At 48.4% G+C, this 18,273-nt stretch overlaps 1 protein-coding gene across 2 annotated transcripts in view; it reads right to left on the bottom strand.

The window, feature by feature from the left end:
- The window catches only part of EIF4G3 (eukaryotic translation initiation factor 4 gamma 3), a 399,442-nt gene that overhangs the window by 299,331 nt on the left and 81,838 nt on the right, over positions 1 to 18,273 (bottom strand). For both annotated transcript variants that reach the window (XM_026659916.2, XM_026659925.2), the window contains exon 3: positions 492 to 620. In XM_026659916.2, the coding sequence (XP_026515701.1) occupies positions 492 to 620 (129 nt within the window). The remainder of the gene's footprint in view (positions 1 to 491; positions 621 to 18,273) is intronic.

The following is an 18,273-nucleotide window of genomic DNA, read 5'->3' as shown; positions in this document are numbered from 1 at the left end:
TTTTTTTTTTTTTTTTTTTTTTTTGCAATCTGTCATTTTGTCTTGTAGTATTGGCACTTATTTTTGTAACTTTATTTCACTATTTTTAATATTAATTGTAAAGTGCTTTGCCCATCAGCATTGTGTAAAAAAAACACTATAACAGTATGTGAGGCACTTCTGCAATGGTTAAAACAAAAGTGGACCATAATCCAGAATAGTTTGTGAGAAAATGGGGATATTCCTCAACACCGTCACCAATATTTTCTGCAATTTGATAATGATTCAGTAATTTGATAATGATTCAATAATGATTAACAACCAACTAGGGTGGTACACATAAGTCACTACAGGGTTGGAGTTGCTTTAAAATGGCATGCTCCGCATTAATCAGTTTTATAGTGGTCACAGAAAGCAGATAACTCCAATTTAAATTGAGCTCCTTGAGCTGAGGGGAAAATACTAAAAAAAAAACCAAGAGCAGGCAAATTTCTGACCAGCACCTCTCTTACCTGTGAAAGTCCAGGGGATGATGCATGTCCTGGTGGCGTTGCAGCAAGATTTGGGTGTCCTTTGTTTATTTCATGTGCAGAGTAAGCGGATGGTGCAGGAGGTCCTGGTTGTCTTGCTACCTGTGTTACCTGTAAGGAGATAAACTATTAGTAAAACATAATATTAGTAATTCAATCTTTATATACCATACTATTCTTTGGGAGTAAGGAACTGCCAGATATGAAGGAGGCCAGAATCAGCAGCATTTTTAAAATGTGGTCCAATTCAAACATTATTTAACTACTTATGTGAAACTGGTGCTCATGAAGGTGTGGGAACTACTATCACAACCTTGATTCAGTTATAGTGGGGGGATTTCATTGCAATATCCTTGATATTTCAGTCGTGTGACCCTACTATGAGACTGTCAATGATCATAAATTATACCAAACAATGTTGTGGTTTTTTAAGCAAAAAACTGCTCACTATGATTTGCAAAGTGGTGCAACAGGTGCTTGCTACCAGTCAGAATAAGTGACACACAATGGCAACAAGAGAGGAAATTCCCCATTTATTCCTCAGTCTTGCACAGAAAATCTGACATTGCTGACGGATGGACTTGCCATCAATAAAGAAGAATAAAAATTCAAAGCAGTTCTTTTGGAAAATTAGCTCATTCTTCAGTCTCTCAAAAAAGCCAAACATAGTATCTAAATAAAATACTTTCCACGGCTCATATACTTGTTTCTATTCTACCATATTTATGATTTAATCTAAGGTGCTTAAAATGCAGTTTCCAGGTCAGTAAAACAAGAGATGGAAAATCAATGAGGAATCACAACTGCAAGAGATATCCCCCAGTAATTCAGTGCAATGAAATCTTTGTTAATTTGTTTTATACTCACAGTGCAACAATATAGCACTCTTTTCTCAATGAACAGTATTCACACCAACACCTCTCTTTCTTTAAAAACAGCCATTTAAATCTCAGGAATTTCAAAACACTACAAAAATTAATAGAAGGGGCTATTGCCAACGTACGCCACAGAAAAATCAGACAGCATTAAAGGACATTAGAAAGAAAGCAGAAGGAAATTCCAGGCTCCTAATCTACCAACAAAGAATATCTTCAATCTATTTGAAAACCAAGAGAGCTGGGTAAGGGCATATGAGACACATGGTTTAAATCTAAGGGCTTGTCCAAAACCCTTTATTACATTCTAAGTAGTGATGCATTCAGTTACATCACCTGAGAGACACTCAAACAGCTGCAACATACAAATGAAAATGGGCAATATATGAAGGTTTGGACACAGTCCAAAACCATTCAGGAAGATTGAAAGAACCTTTGTGCTGATCAGAGAAAAGGGTGGGTAAAAAGAGTCTGCTACACCTTCCCCCAACTAGTTTTGTCCCTTCCCCAGAGAGGAATCATCTTATTCCTGGCTGATATAGACTGGCAGGGATGCACACATACAGATCCAGTCAACTTAACTGAAACTAATTTGTAGAGGATATTGTGAAACTTTCGCAATCTGCCACTAGGAAAACTAAAATTCTTTACGGTCCTCCTAGTTATCATGGAGGGCTTGTCAAGTCAAAAGCAAATTTTTTATTCTATGATTGAAGAGCAGCTACAAAGGACATCAGAATCCACAGTTAGGAAAAAACAACAGAATGACACACAGAGTGCAAGGAAATTATTCACTTATAACCAGACCATTCAGAAGAATCTATGCATGCTAGTCATCACCCTCTAGAAAAAGTGGTGGACTTTCTGTTGAAAAAAAAAAAAAAGGTTACTAAACAATAACTGCAAAAAGAACGAGGAGTACTTGTGGCACTTTAGAGACTAACAAATTTATTTGGGCATAAGCTTAAGGTGCCACAAGTACTCCTCGTTCTTTCTGCTGATACAGACTAACACGGCTACCACTCTGAAACCTAAACAATAACTTGTTCTTCAAGTATTGTCAGCATAGATCCACACTCAAATGTGCGTACACTTTCAGCACCAAAAGTAGAACCCTCTACAATGCTCTGACCATCAAGGCAGCATGCTCCCTCACAACACCAAATGTTCAGATCCGTTTAAACAGAATCCATGTCGGAGATGCTGAAGAAGAGAGGATGGAGAATGAAAATGTGCCTCTATACTGACATTCTTCACAAGAAACCACAGATATTGGCAAGTTACATCTTTTGAGTATTGCCAGTAGTGAACCCATTCTGAGATTAAACAGCAATAACAATGCGCAAAGAATGCAAGTCTGAGGTCAACTAATTAAAGACTGCAGGATCATTCACCTAAACTGAGCATTAAATCTGGAAGCCAAGTCAAGAGACTAATGCTATGTAGATACAAGAATTGTGTTCCAGGCAGCAGCTTTACATAATTCAATTATGTAGTTCTGAGACATGTTGTAGAAACAGCTATGGACTTGTTGGAATGTGGTTTGAGACCCTCAGGTACTGAAATAAATGTAAAGTCATAGCAGATTTGTATATTAAGCCTAATCCATTAGGGCAATATCTGGGTAGAGTCAGCCACCACCCTTGGACTTCTCACCATAACCCTCACAAAAATCTAGTCCCAAGTGTGACGGAGTAGGGAGTATTAACCTAGTAATGTTGCATGGGAGTTTTACTAGTTTACCATCTGCATTAATACTAGATGGTGGTGGAATATAAGGGTGTAACTTCACTTAGGGATGATACTTGACCGCCAGCACTAACTTGAGCCCAGGAGGGGATTGGGGCCAGGTGACACCTTCTGCCCGGGAAACTGGACAAAGGCTGGAGGAGGAGCCGGGGTGTGTGGCTGGGTGAGACTGCTGGAGGGAGTTTCAGTTTGGAGCTGGCTGGGGAGACGGGGGGAGGCCCAGAACCTGGGTCTGGGCTCCCCACCCCCCAAGATGGACCTGACTGAGGGGTCCTGTTTTCTACAAGCTGTTTTAGACTGTGTTCCTGTCGTCTAATAAACCTTCTGTTTTACTGTCTGGCTGAGAGTCACAGTGAATCGCAGGAAGTGTGTGGGGGTGGTGGTGCAGAGCCCTGACTCCCCCACACTCCGTGACACCAAGTCATGTTTACATGGCGAGCTACTGCACAGCAAGCCTGGCTGTGAATCTACCCTGCACCAGCATGCTACACAGTAATTCACCATGTGGACAATGATATAGTTCAGTCAAAGTCCCGGAGTGGGGCTTCACATACTACAAATGACTAAATTGCACTCCAGGACTTTCACTATGTTATGACAGCATCCACATGGTGAGTTACTGCATGACAAGCTGGTGTGTTGTTGATTCACACCCTGGCTAGCTACACAGTAACTCATTGTGTAGACAAGCCCCTAGAGCAGGGGTGGGCAAACTTTTTGGCCTGAGGGCCACAGCTGGGTATGGACATTGTACAATGGGCCATGAATGCTCACAAAATTGGGGGTTGGGGTGCGGGAGGGGGTGAGGGCTCCGGCGGGCTCTGTGGTGGGGCCAGAAATGAGTTCAGAGTGTGGGAGGGGGCTCTGGGCTGGGGGATTAGAGGATTGGGGTGCAGGAGGATGTTCCAGGCTAGGACCAAGGGGTTCTGAGGGTACTCCAAGCTGGGACTGAGGAGTTTGGAGGGTGGGATGGGGATGAAGGCTAGGGCACAGGGTTGGGCCGCTGGAGGAAGTCAGGGGTGCAGGCTCTGGGCGGTGCTTACCTCAAGCAGCTCCCAGAAGCAGCATGTCCCCCCCCCCAGCTCCTATGCGGAGATGTGGCCAAATGGCTCTGTGCACTGCCCTGTCCGCAGGCACCACCCCTGCAGCTTCTGGAAGAAGCGGCATGTCCCTCCTCTGGCTCCTACATGGAGGTGCGGCACCGGTCAGGGGGCTCTGTGTGTTGCCCCATCCGCAGGTGCCGCCCCTGCAGCTCCCATTGCCTGCAGTTCCTGGCCAATAGGAGTTGCAGAACAAGCACTTTGGGTGGGAGCAGTGTGCGGAGCCCCCTGGTTGCCCCTACGCGTAGGAGCCAGAGGGGACATGCCAGTGCTTCCGGGAGCGTACGGAGCCACGGCACGAGCGGAACGGGGCAAGCCTCAGACCCCACTCCCTGACAGGAGCTGGAGGGCCGGATTAAAAGGTCTGATGGGCCGGACGCGTCCCGTGGGCCGTAGTTTGCTCACCCCTGCCCTAGAGGGCTTGTCCTGTCCAGATAGTAAATATGGACCCTCTTAACATCTAAGATATGGAACCTAACTTTTCCGAGAAAAAAATGTGCTGTGGGGAGGGAGGATGTATTCATTTCAACTCGTTCAAGCAGAATTTAGAAACTATTTTAGGTAAGAATGAGTGTGAACAAAAAATACATCGTCTCCTTATGAAACAATGTATAAGAAGGGTCAGCCATCAAAGCCTGCAGATTACTGACTCTCCTTGCTGAGATTACAGTAATTCATAAACTTTTGTATTGGTGACAACTTTCAGACAGCAAGCTTTTGAGTGCAATCCCCATTATAAATTAAAAACATATTTTTTTATATTTAACTCTATTATAAATGGTAAATTTATAACCGTACTGTTTAAAATGAATTTACCTTTTTTCACCACTTTTAAATTAAGACTAAAACACATTTTCATTGAATAATTATTATAAGCAGAAAAGTTTGGTTTTTTTTAAATATACTGTTTAATACTGGGGGAAAGGGGCGTGAAGAAGCTTTGCCAATATTACTTTTCACAGCAGACTTAGTGGCCGATTGCCACCCTTACTTCTGCATTGCTACTGGCGTTGGCACTATCTTCAGAGCTGGATGCAGAAGTAAGGGTGGCAATGTGATGCTAAGTCTTTTGTGAAAAGTGATGTTTGTATGTTTGTTAATATTATTTTTCACAGCAGACTTATTAGCACAAACTTCACAGCAGACTTGATAGCTAACTAGGAGGCTGTGAAAAGTGGTATTTGTATATTTGTTAATATCACTTTTCACAGCCTCCTAGCTCTGAAGGCAGCACATTTAAAATTTAGCATTTTAAACAAGAGGCCCCACAAGGCCCACCCCGAGTGCCACCCCTGCCTGTGTCTCCGACTGCTAAATTATAAATTACTGGGGGGTTTTGCCAAACTCAGTTTAATGCAGCTCTTCAGTTGCTGAATCCCTCTAATGTTGTCTCAGTCCCACCTTTTTAGTCTCAAGACAACAAACATGTGCGCACGATACTACAATCCCCAGAATCCAATTTAATTAAAGTGATGATAATACAAATATATATTTTGTTTAGGAACAAAGATCGCTGCATTATATGTTTACAATACTTTTTGAAGTAAATACACTACATTGCAACGGAAAGGTGTAATTTTCTAAAACGCTAGATTTAAATTATATAAGTTATAGCAGTTGCTCTCTGCATGTACTCATGACCCCCACATAATAACCTTGCACCCCCTGAGCAGTCACAACCCCCAGTTTGAGAACACCTGTGCTAGGAGTAATGCAGTCTTTACAGGTCTTTTGAATGTTTGGTGACTATGAAGGACTAAATTAAAATCCCATTGAATCATGCAATGGTGAAAACCTGTCAATCAGGCCTTTCAGAAATCCTTTCCCCCTCCCTTTAAGCTTTTAATCCTCAAAAATCATCTCTGAAAGCTTTATGGTTCAGGAGCAATCAGCATTATGTACAATCAGAGAGTTCTTTCAGAGTACCATTGCCTGTCATTTACCCGGAACAAGCTCGGGACATGCTTATAAAGAAAAAACGGTTACTCACCTTTGTAACTGTTGTTCTTCGAGATGTGTTGCTCATATCCATTCCAATTAGGTGTGTGCGCGCCGCGTGCACCATCGTCTGAGAATTTTCTACCCTAGCAACACCCGGTGGGACGGCTGGGGAGCCCCCTGGAGTGATGCCTTCATGGCTCTGGATATATACCCCAGCCGACACAGCGCCCCCTCAGTTCCTTCTTGCCGGCTACTCCGACAGTGGGGAAGGGGGGCAGACTTGGAATGGATATGAGCAATACATCTCGAAGACCAACAGTTACAAAGGTGAGTAACCGTTTTTTCTTCTTCGAGTGCTTGCTCATATCGATTCCAATTAGGTGACTACCAAGCCTTACCTAGGCGGTGGGGTCGGAGTGAGACATCGCTGAGTGCAGAACCGCTGATCCAAATGCAGCATCGTCTCTAGACTGCTGTACAAGCGCATAGTGAGCGGCAAAGGTGTGAACCGATGACCAAACTGCCTCTCTACAAATGTCATGGATCAGGACGTGAGCCAGGAAGGCAGTCGAGGAGGCTTGGGCCCTCGTGGAATGGGCGGTGAGGCGCGGCGTCGGGGCACCGGCCAAGTCGTAGCAAGCACAAATACAGGACGTGATCCAAGAGGAGATACGTTGCGAGGAGACCGGTAGGCCTTTCATCCGGTCAGCCACTGCAACAAAGAGTTGCGTCGTCTTCCTAAACGGCTTTGTACGCTCGATATAGAAAGCAAGGGCCCTGCGTACGTCCAAGGAGTGCATACGCTGGTCTTGACGAATAGTGTGCGGCTTAGGATGGAAGACCGGGAGAAATATATCCTGGTTCACATGAAAAGCTGATACCACCTTGGGAAGGAAGGCAGGGTGGGGGCGAAGCTGCACCTTCTCTTTATGGAAGACTGTATACGGAGGTTCGGACGTGAGCACTCTGATTTCAGAAACACGCCTTGCTGAAGTGATGGCTACAAGGAAGGCTGTCTTCCAAGATAGGTAAAGGAGTGACCAGGTAGCCAATGGCTCGAACGGGGGCCCCGTGAGCTTGGAGAGAACCAGGTTAAGATCCCACACCGGAAGCGGTTGACGCAGCTGTGGGTATAGGCGGTCCAAGCCCTTGAGGAATCTGACGACCATCGGGTTGGAGAAGACTGAGGAAGCGTGTTCTCCTGGGTGGAATGCCGATATAGCAGCCAGGTGCACCCTAACCGAAGATATCACCAGGCCCTGCTGTTTTAGGGATAGGAGATATTCAAGTACAAGTGGGATCGACGCCTGCAAGGGGGGCGTGGCCCGCTGCTCGCACCAACAGGAGAAGCGCTTCCATTTGGCCAAGTAAGTGGCCCATGTAGAGGGTTTCCTGCTGCCCAACAGAACCTGCTGCACGGGATGTGAGCATCGTAGCTCCGCCCGAGTCAACCATGCAGCATCCACGCTGTAAGGTGGAGCAATTGCAGGTCGGGGTGACAGAGTCGGCCATGGTCTTGAGAGATTAGGTCCGGGTACAATGGAAGCGTGATCGGAGTCTGTACCGACAGCTCCAGGAGCGTGGTGTACCAGTGCTGTCTTGGAAAAGCCGGCGTGAGTAGAATCATACGTGTCTTGTCTCTGCGTAGCTTGAGCAGGACCTTGTGGACCAGCGGAAATGGAGGGAAAGCGTAGCACAGCTGGTCCTTCCACGGTAGCAGGAAAGCGTCCGACAGGGAGCCCGGAGATCGCCCCTGGAGGGAGCAGAACCCATGGCACTTCCTGTTGGCGCGTGAGGCGAATAGGTCGAGCTGGGGAAATCCCCACCTCTGGAAGATGGAGTGGATGATAACTGGGTGAATCGACCACTCGTGCGTTTGGAAGGACCTGCTGAGATGGTCCGCTAGAGTGTTCTGGACTCCAGGGAGGAACGATGCCATAAGATGTATCGAGTGGGCAATGCAAAATTCCCACAGGCGAATGGCCTCCTGGCATAGGAGAGACGATCGGGCTCCCCCTTGCTTGTTGATGTAGAACATGGCCGTGGTGTTGTCTGTGAGGACTGCCACGCAACGGCCATGTAGGAGACCGTGAAACGCCTGACAGGCTAGGCGCACTGCCATCAGCTCTCGAACATTGATGTGCAGAGCTAGTTCGGATGCGGTCCACAGGCCCTGTGTTTGGTGCTCCCCGAGGTGAGCGCCCCAACCGAGAGATGATGAGTCCGTGACCAGGTACAGGGAGGGTTGTGGGGTGTGAAACGGCACTCCTTCGCATACTGACTTGTGGTTCAGCCACCAGTTGAGAGAGATCAAGACCGAATTCGGAACCATGACCACCATGTTCAGGCTGTCCCGACAAGGACGGTACACCGATGACACCCAGGCCTGAAGAGGGCGGAGCCGAAGTCTGGCATGCCTGGTTACGTAAGTGCAAGAAGCCATGTGTCCCAACAGGCTGAGGCACTTCCTTATCATGGAAGTCGGGAAGCCCTGGAGGCTGCGGATGATGTTTGCGATGGTCTGAAACCGAGTGTCTGGCAGAAGAGCGTGGGCGAGTCTGGAGTCCAAGACTCCCCCGATAAACTCTATTCTCTGGGTTGGCTCCGGAGTAGACTTTTCTTTGTTGAGAAAGATGCCCAACTTGTGGAATGTTTGTAGTGTGGTTTGGACGTGGGATTGAACCTGCTCCCTGGTGTGGCCACGCACCAGCCAGTCGTCTAGATACGGAAACACCTGTATCCTTTGTCGACGAAGGTATGCCGCCACGACGGCCATACATTTGGTGAACACTCTCGGAGCCGTGGACAAGCCGAAGGGAAGGACGGCAAATTGGTAGTGTACATTGTTTACTAAAAATCGAAGGAAGCGCCTGTGCGGAGGGTAGATTACTATATGAAAATATGCGTCCTTCTTGTCGAGGGCGGCGTACCAGTCTCCAGGATCCAGGGAAGGGATAATGGTCCCCAACGAGACCATGCGGAACTTCAACTTTACTATGAATTTGTTGAGTCCGCATAAAATCCAAAATGGGTCGAAGACCCGCTTTTGACTTGGGGATCAGGAAGTAGCGGGAGTAAAACCCCCTGCCCCTTAACTCTGATGGAACCTCCTCTATAGCCCCCATAGAAAGGAGCGTCAAAACTTCCTGTGTAAGGAGATGCTCGTGAGAAGGGTCCCTGAAGAGGGACGGAGAGGGAGGGTGGGGGGGGGGCAAAGAAAACTGAAGAGCGTATCCCCTTTCCACCGTGCGAAGAACCCAACGGTCCGAGGTTATAAGGGACCAAGCACAGTGGAAATGGGAGAGGCGATCCCGAAATAAAGGGAATGGATCCTGGGTGGTGGCTAGTACGCCGTCCTCGAGCGCACCTTCAAAAATTTTGTCTAGGCCCTCAAGGTGGTCTAGGAGGGCCTTGGTTCTGACTGGGTTGGGGGCCGGTCGACCTCCTTCTACCCCCTCGTTCACGCCTTCTGGGGAAGTCCTGTCTTGGACGAGGAAAAGGAGGGTAGAACCTCTGGGGCTGGGGCCTAAATGGCCTGCGCTGGGGTCCTGGGACATGCATCCCCAGGGAGCGCATGATGGTTCTGGAGCCTTTTAGGCTCTGCAACCGAGAGTCCGTCTTGTCCGAGAACAGTCCCTGACCATCAAATGGCAGATCCTGTAGGGTCTGCTGCAGTTCTGGTGGCAAACCAGACACCTGGAGCCAGGAAATGCATCTCATGGCTATACCGGAAGCCAGTGTTCTAGCCGCAGAGTCCACTATGCCTAGCGAGGCCTGTAAGGAGGTCCTAGCCACCTTTTTACCTTCCTCTACTAGGGCCCCAAACTCCTCTCTCGAGTCCTGGGGGACCAACTCCTTAAATTTACCCATGGAGTTCCATGAGTTGTAATCGTAGCGGCTCAAGAGTGCCTGTTAGTTTGCGGCTCTGAGCTGCAGACCCCCCGCTGAGTAAATCTTACGTCCGAACAAATCGAACCGCTTGGCGCCCTTCGATTTGGGCGCTGCCGCCTGTTGACCATGGCGCTCCCTTGCGTTCACTGAGGAGACCACTAGTGAACACGGCTGAGGGTGGGTATAAAGATACTCATGGTATTTAGAGGGGACAAAGTATTTTCTCTCTGCCCCTCTGGCAGTGGATGGGATGGAGGCAGGGGTTTGCAATATAGTGTTGGCGTTAGCTTGGATCGTACGGATGATGGGCAACACCACCCGGGATGGGGCATCAGCTGAGAGGATGCTCACCACCGGGTCCTCCACTTCCACTATCTCCTCTGTCTGTAGATCCATGTTCTGTGCCACTCTACGTAACAGGTCTTGATGGGCACGGAGGTCTATCGGGGGTGGGCCCGAGGTTGTCGTGCCCGCCACCGCCTCATCTGGGGAAGACGAGGAGGATGCCTCAGGGAGTAAAGGATCCAGAGGTGGGTCTGGGTCCGAGGGTCCCTGATGTCCAGGATCCCCTGTCCTGGGGTCTGGGGCCTGCGTGGGCGTTGGCACAGGAGCCTCCATACCCCCTGGGGGAGGACGGGTAATGGTGGCCTCCGGTACCCTGGGCTCCGAGTGTGCCGAGCGAGAGGCCGCTAGTGGAGCCCCTTGTGCCTGGTGATATGCCCATGGGGTCCAGAAAGACCAATGTGCAGGGTCCTGTCTAGGGTCCTCAGCCCCATCCTGCCAATGGCTCAGGTCGTCCGCTGCCTGACCCTGAGCAGGATAGGCTGAGCGGGAGGCACCTTCAGAAGAGCGAGATGCAGATCTAGAGGGCCAGGGTGGTGCCGAGCGTGATTGCGCTGGCTCCTCCTGGAACGGTGCCGAGCGGTGCTGGTCCAAGGGACAGCGGTCTCTGCGCGGTTCCGGGGAGCGGAACCGGGAGCGAGAACAGTGCCGATGGCCATGCCGGTACCGGACCCGGATCTGGATCGCGAAGAAGACCATCTGTAGAATCGGTGCCGGGAGCGGCCTCTCGAACGGGATCGGCGCTCGTACCGGTGCCGGGAACTGTGTCGGGACTCTGAGCGGTACCGATGCTCGGGTCGGTGCTGAGAGGTCGACCGGTGCTGGGAGGAAGAGCTGGGCCGCGAGTACGACCGGCGCCGTGATGAAGACCGGTGCCGGGACTGCAAGCGGCATCGGGAACTGCTCCGAGACCGGGAGTGGTGCCGAGAGTCCACGCTCGGAGATGGAGGGCGTAGCAGGGCAGGCTTGCCCCTGGATTGCACCGTGCGGAGCGGATGCGGTGCCGCGGTCTGAGATGGTGCCGGTTCCGTGAGGGCAATGAGGTCTCTCGCCATCGCAAACGTCTCCGGCGTAGACGGGAGACATGGCTCAACCACGGAACGGGGCGGGGAGCCAGTCCGCACCGGACTCAACAGCCCTGCTACCGGTGCCGGAGTCAACGGTGTCGATGACGGCGCCTGTAACCTCGGACGTTCCGATGCCGGACGCGACTCTGCAGTCAGTGCGGGGGGCGCTAGTGCCTGCTGTTGCGTGGCAGTCTCCTGTGTTTTACGGGGTCTCTTGTGACCCGGAGACAGGGAACGGCGCCGAGGGGCTTGCGGTGGACGCGGTGCCGATGGAGGACGGTGCCGTGGGGTCTTATCCGCGTCTCCTCGCGGTGCAGTACCCGAGGCCGACGCCGGGGGGCTGCGCACCGAGGCATTCGGTGCTGGAGCTTGGCGTGCCGAAGGAGGGTCTGGGCTAAGTGCCGCCTCCGTAAGGAGCTGTTTGAGACTAAAGTCCCGCTCCTTTTTGGTCCTGGGCCGAAAAGCCTTGCAGATCCTTGCAGATCCTGCACTTATCAGTCTGGTGAGACTCCTCTAGACACTTTAGACAAGAGTCGTGAGGGTCTCCCGTTGGCATAGGCTTAGCGCAGGTCGCGCACGGTTTAAAGCCAGGAGCCTTGGGCATGAGCCCGGCTGCACGCCGGGGGGAAAGGGGGAGATGAAAACCCCCTTACCCCTGCTAACTACTTATAACTACTCTATAACAGCTATTAAACTACTAAACTATACTAAATCTATAACTATCTACAACAATAACTAACAAGGAAAGCTAGGGAGACTGGAGGACAGCTATGCCGCGCTCCACAGTTCCAACGACCGTCACAGGCGGTAAGAAGGAACTGAGGGGGCGCTGGGTTGGCTGGGGTATATATCCAGCGCCATGAAGGCGCCACTCCAGGGGGCTCCCCAGCCGACCCACCGGGTGTTGCTAGGGTAGAAAATTCTCCGACGATCGTGCACGCAGCGCGCGCACACCTAATTGGAATCGATATGAGCAAGCACTCGAAGAACTATGCTGTCTTCTAATTGAGCAACAGGAAAGGAGCTACTTACGGTAAGGGCAGAAAAAGGGAGGAAGTGGCAGAGGGCCTAATCCATAACTTAGCCTTGGACATGCTGTAGACAGTCATATTAACACAATGTAGAGGAATGACAGCATTGCTACAGGTTGTCTGCAACCTTTCCATGAAAGTCTCATTAATAATACTAATCCTATGCCCTTCTGTAGCAAAAGCCTGAAAAGCATTTAGAATTATAAAAGAAACCTCTCATCTCCCGTAGGAGGTAAGTCAGTATTATGTTCTTACACATTTTACAGAAGGAGAAACTACGGCATAGAGGTGAAGTGTGGGCCCTAGGGTCATGTGGTGAGTCCATGGCAAAGTTGAGACTGAAGCACAAGTCCTAACCTGTGTTCCCTCTAAGCCGGGTGGCCGCTCAAGAATCAATCAAGTGCCGCGCACTTGATTAGCAAAGATGTGCACATCAGGTGACGTGTTCAGGTGCCCCTCCTCCTGCTGCTCTGGAGCCAAGTTGCTCCTGCCCTCTGCCTTGGAGGCCCCTGGCCAGCTGCTCCCAGGACCCTCCTGTTTGCTGTGCAAAGCGGAGGGGGGGAGGGAGAAGTGTCCCCCTCCCCCCGCCTCCACCCTGTCCATGTACCCCATCTCCGCAGAGCAGGGAAGGGGGGACAGGGCTCAGGAGCAGGACGGAGCTTCTGGCAGCTGCTGTGGACTGAACAACGAGCCTTCTGGTGAGTGCCACTGTGCTTAAAGAGACAGCACATTGTCTCTCATAGACTTCCCCAGCAGCCAACACACACACAACTCTGTCTCTCTCACATATACACACTTGTCTCTCTCTCTCTCTCACACACACACACACACACATGAGTCTTTTTCACACTCACCTCCCAAAACCTACTTGTATTAATGTTGTTGTTGTTACTTCTTGGTACTTCCTGCAATGCACATATATTCTCTGTAATTTTATTCTTTCAATGGGCTGTTATTTTAGTTTCTTGCCTGATCTATGCATTTCATAATTTTATTTCTCTCTTATGCTTAAATTTAATTCTTTGAGTAGTGAGTTCTAAAATGCCTAACCTGTCCTGGCTGGAATAATTATCCCTATGTAACTTTTTAAAAATATATAATATATCTAGTTTTTTGGTTTCTACTGGTGGCACGCATCCGCACATTACCTCGATATTGGTAAACGTAACAAAATTCATTCCTCATGTGGATGGAAAAAATTAGAGGGAACATTGGTCTTAATGTTCACTCTTCTGCTCTAACTCACTTAACAATACTCCTTCCAGAGTGAAGGAGAGAACCCAAGATTCCAGACACCCAGTCCCCTGTTCTAATTGCCAAACACTTCTTCCATACCACAGTACAGAATGACCAAAATTGCCACCCGCAGGTCTGTCATTGAATGACCAGACAGGTTAAAGTGTTCCCCTACTGGATTTTGAATGTTATGATTCCTGATGTCAGATTTGTGTCCATTAATTCTTTTGCGTAGAGACTGTCTGGTTTGGCCAATGTACATGGCAGAGGGGCATTGCTGGCACATGATGGCATATATCACATTGGTAGATGTGCAGGTGAACGAGCCCCTGATGGCATGGTAGATGTGATTAGGTCCTATGATGATGTCGCTTGAATAGATATGTGGGCAGAGTTGGCATCAAGCTTTCTTGCAAGGATAGGTTCCTGGGTTAGTGTTTTTGTTCAGTGATGTGTGGTTGCTGGTGAGTATTTGCTTCAGGTTGGGGGGTTGTCTGTAAGCGAGGACAGGTCTGTCTCCCAAGACCTGTGAGAGTGAGGGATCATCTTTCAGGATAGGTTGTAGATCTTTGATGATGCGCTGGAGAGGTTTTAGTTGGAGACTGAAGGTGACAGCTAGTGGTGTTCTGTTATTTTCTTTGTTGGGCCTGTCTTGTAGGAGGTGACTTCTGGGTACTCGTCTGGCTCTGTCAATCTGTTTTTTCACTTCAGCAGGTGGGTATTGTAGTTTTAAGAATACTTGATAGAGATCTTGTAGGTGCTTGTCTGTCTGAGGGATTGGACAGTAGGAGAACACTTTAACCTGTCTGGTCATTCAATGACAGACCTGCGGGTGGCAACGAGAAACTGCTGAGCTTGAATTGATACGCAAATTAGATACGATCAACTTAGGCTTAAAGAGAGACTGGGAATGGCTGAGCCATTACAAACATTGAATCTATCTCCCCATGTAAGTACTCTCACACTTCTTATCAAACTGTCTGTACTAGGCTATCTTGATTATCCCTTCAAAAGTTTTTTTTCCTCTTACTTAATTGGCCTCTCAGAGTTGGTAAGACAACTCCCACCTGTTCATGCTCTCTGTATGTGTGTGTATATATATATCTCCTCAATATATGTTTCACTCTATATGCATCCGAAGAAGTGGGTTGTAGCCCACGAAAGCTTATGCTCTAATAAATTTGTTAGTCTCTAAGGTGCCACAAGTACTCCTGTTCTTTTTTCAATTGTTCAGTAGCAGTCCACATTTTTCTTACCAAAAAGACCACTATGGAAGTAAATTCTTGGATGATCAGTCCAGATTTAGAAGTGGAAGTTACTTACCTGTAACTGGAGGTTCTTCGAGATATGTGGTCCCTATCTGTATTCTACTGAGGGTTATATGCATGCACCATACATACAGAGCTGGAGCTTTTGAAAACAGTACTGTCCTTTGGTGCATGCATGCGCTGTTGCTGCGCCTCATGGTTTAGAATGAGATGATAAAGGGCAAAGTAGACCGACCGCACCCTCAGTTCCTTCTCCACCGCAAATCGAAAAGATCCGCTGCAGAGGGGGAGGAGGACAGGATAGGGACCACACATCTCGAAGAACTTCCAGTTACAGGTAAGTAACCTCCTCGAGTGACGGTCCCTATTGTATTGCACTGAGGGTGATTCACAAGCAATACCTAGTTAGGAAGAGGCTGCGAGGAACCGTGGAATGGAGAACAACCATGCCGTATGAGGCATCCATTACATAGTTTTGCACCAGGGACTAATGTCAAGAAAAAGGATGCATTCAAACTTCACGTGGCCACCATATATATGTCCATGAGCGGCATGTCGTGAAGTGTGGCCGTAGTCAAGGCTTGCACTCACCTGGAGTGGGCCCGTGCCCCAATGGGTGAAGACTATCCTGATAATTGATAGCAGAGTGTAATGCACCCTGAAACCCATTTTGAAATCCGCTGAATGGAGATGGCTTGCCTCTTAATCCTTTCCACTATAGCGATAAACAATCTAGGGGACTTCCTGAACAGCTTCATCCGTTGCAGATAAAAGGCCAGGGCCCTACGGACATCGAGGGAGTGAAGGTGTGGTTCCTCCGCTGAGGAATGTGGCTTTGGAAAAAAGGCAGGTAAGTGTATGGGTTGGTTGAGGTGAAAGCGGGAAACAACTTTCGGCAGAAACATGGGATGCAAGCACAGGAAAACTTTGTCCTTAAGGAACATGGTGAGGGGGCGGAGGGGTTTGCCATCATGGCCCGCAGTTTGCCTATCCTTTTTGCAAAAGTAATAGCTACAGTAAAACCTCAGAGTTACGAACATCAGAGTTACAACTCACTAGTCAACCACACACCTCATTTGAAATCGGAATTACACAATCAGGCAATAGCAGAGACCAAAAAAAAAAAAGGAAATACAGTACAGTACTGTGTTAAACGTAAACTACTAAAAAAAAAAAAGGGAAAGCAGGATTTTTCTTCTGCATAATAAAATTTCAAAGCTGTATTAAGTCAATGTTCAGAGGCAAACTTTTGAAAGAACATTTTATTCAGAGTTAACAACATTTCAGAGTTACAAACAACCTCCATTCCTGAGGTGTTCGTAACTCTGAGGTTCTACTGTACCAGGAAGGCGACCTTCATGGAGAGGAGACACAGGGAACAAGAGGCCAGAGGTTTGAAAGGCAATTTTATCAATGTTGCTAGGTCTTGAGGTCTCATTGGGGAGCGATGGGTTGAACAGGAGGATACATTCATTATCAGGTCCTTCCAGAACCTGGCAGTCAAGGGGGGAGCAAAGACAGAGTGCCCGTCCACAGAGGGGTGGAACGCGCTAATAGCCACTACACGCACCTTGATGGAACTGAGACCGAGTCCCAACACTCTCAGGGACAGGAGATGGTCCAAGAGTAGAGGAAAAGACCCTTCTGGCTCTGTGGATGAGGGGAAAGCAGCGGATGTGTTATTCCTTGACTTTAGCAAAGCTTTTGATACGGTCTCCCACAGTATTCTTGCCGGCAAGTTAAAGAAGTACGGGCTGGATGAATGGACTATAAGGTGGATAGAAAGCTGGCTAGATCGTCGGGCTCAACGGGTAGTGATCAATGGCTCCATGTCTAGTTGGCAGCCAGTATCAAGCGGAGTGCCCCAAGGGTCGGTCCTGGGGCCGGTTTTGTTCAATATCTTCATTAATGATCTGGAGGATGGCGTGGACTGCACTCTCAGCAAGTTTGCAGATGACACTAAACTGGGAGGAGTGGTAGATACGGTGAAGGGTAGGAATAGGATACAGAGGGACCTAGACAAATTAGAGGATTGGGCCAAAAGAAACCTGATGAGGTTCAACAAGGACAAGTGCAGAGTCCTGCACTTAGGACGGAAGAATCCCATGCACTGCTACAGACTAGGGACTGAATAGCTAGGCAGCAGTTCTGCAGAAAAGGACCTAGGGGTTACAGTGTACCAGAAGCTGGGTATGAGTCGACAGTGTGCCCTTGTTGCCAAGAAGGCTAACGGCATTTTGGGCTGTATAAGTAGGGGCATTGCCAGCAGATCGAGGGACGCGATCATTCCTCTCTATTCGACATTGGTGAGGCCTCATCTGGAGTACTATGTCCAGTTTTGGGCCCCACACTACAAGAAGGATGTGGAAAAATTGGAAAGAGTCCAGCAGAGAGCAACAAAAATTATTAGGAGGCTGGAACACATGACTTATGAGGAGAGGCTGAGGGAACTGGGATTGTTTAGTCTGCAGAAGAGAAGAATGAGGATGGATTTGATACCTGCTTTCAATTACCTGAAAGGGGGTTCCAAAGAGGATGGATCTAGACTGTTCTCAGTGATACCAGATGACAGAACAAGGAGCAATGGTCTCAAGTTGCAATGGGGGAGGTTTAGGTTGGATATTAGGAAAAACTTTTTCACTAGGAGGGTGGTGAAGCACTGGAATGGGTTACCACGGAGGTGGTGGAATCTCCTTCCTTAGAGGCTTTTAAGGTCAGGCCTGACAAAGCCCTGGCTGGGATGATTTAGTTTGGGGTTGGTCCTGCTTTGAGCAGGGGGTTGGACTAGATGACCTCCTAAGGTCCCTTCCAACCCTGATAGTCTATGATTCTATGATTCTTTCCATTTGGTTTTAAATTTCTTGTTTTTAACCTATTTTTTAAGTCTCAAAAGTTTCCTCATTTTTCTGTATTACAGACAATCTCAAAATCTCTATATATCTGTAGAAATGCCAGTTAATTTTTCAGACTAGATCAAACTGGATAAAATCTGATGGGAAAAAACACAACATATATATTTTCTTTATACACAATTTTGTGTATTGTATGTACATGGTGCAGTGAGAGTTATAAAGGGAAGTACAAGTACATGTCCCACCCCCACCCCAATTAAAAAAAATTCTTGCTACTGTAGGCAGGCCTTCTTGCCATATAGTATCTAAGATCTTCACTGATGCTCAAGTAAATAGTTTTAAAGTGCTTAAGGCACATCCCACTTGCAGCCTTCCCCAGCCGCAGTACAGTAGGATGGATCAGCCTCCTAAC

This window comes from Terrapene carolina, unplaced genomic scaffold (genome assembly GCF_002925995.2).
Source record: "Terrapene carolina triunguis isolate 2854851 unplaced genomic scaffold, T_m_triunguis-2.0 Scaffold714, whole genome shotgun sequence".
Classification (NCBI taxonomy): domain Eukaryota; kingdom Metazoa; phylum Chordata; order Testudines; family Emydidae; genus Terrapene; species Terrapene triunguis.
The sequence above is the reverse complement of the archived record's forward strand: the minus strand, read 5'-3'. Positions and strand labels throughout refer to the sequence as shown.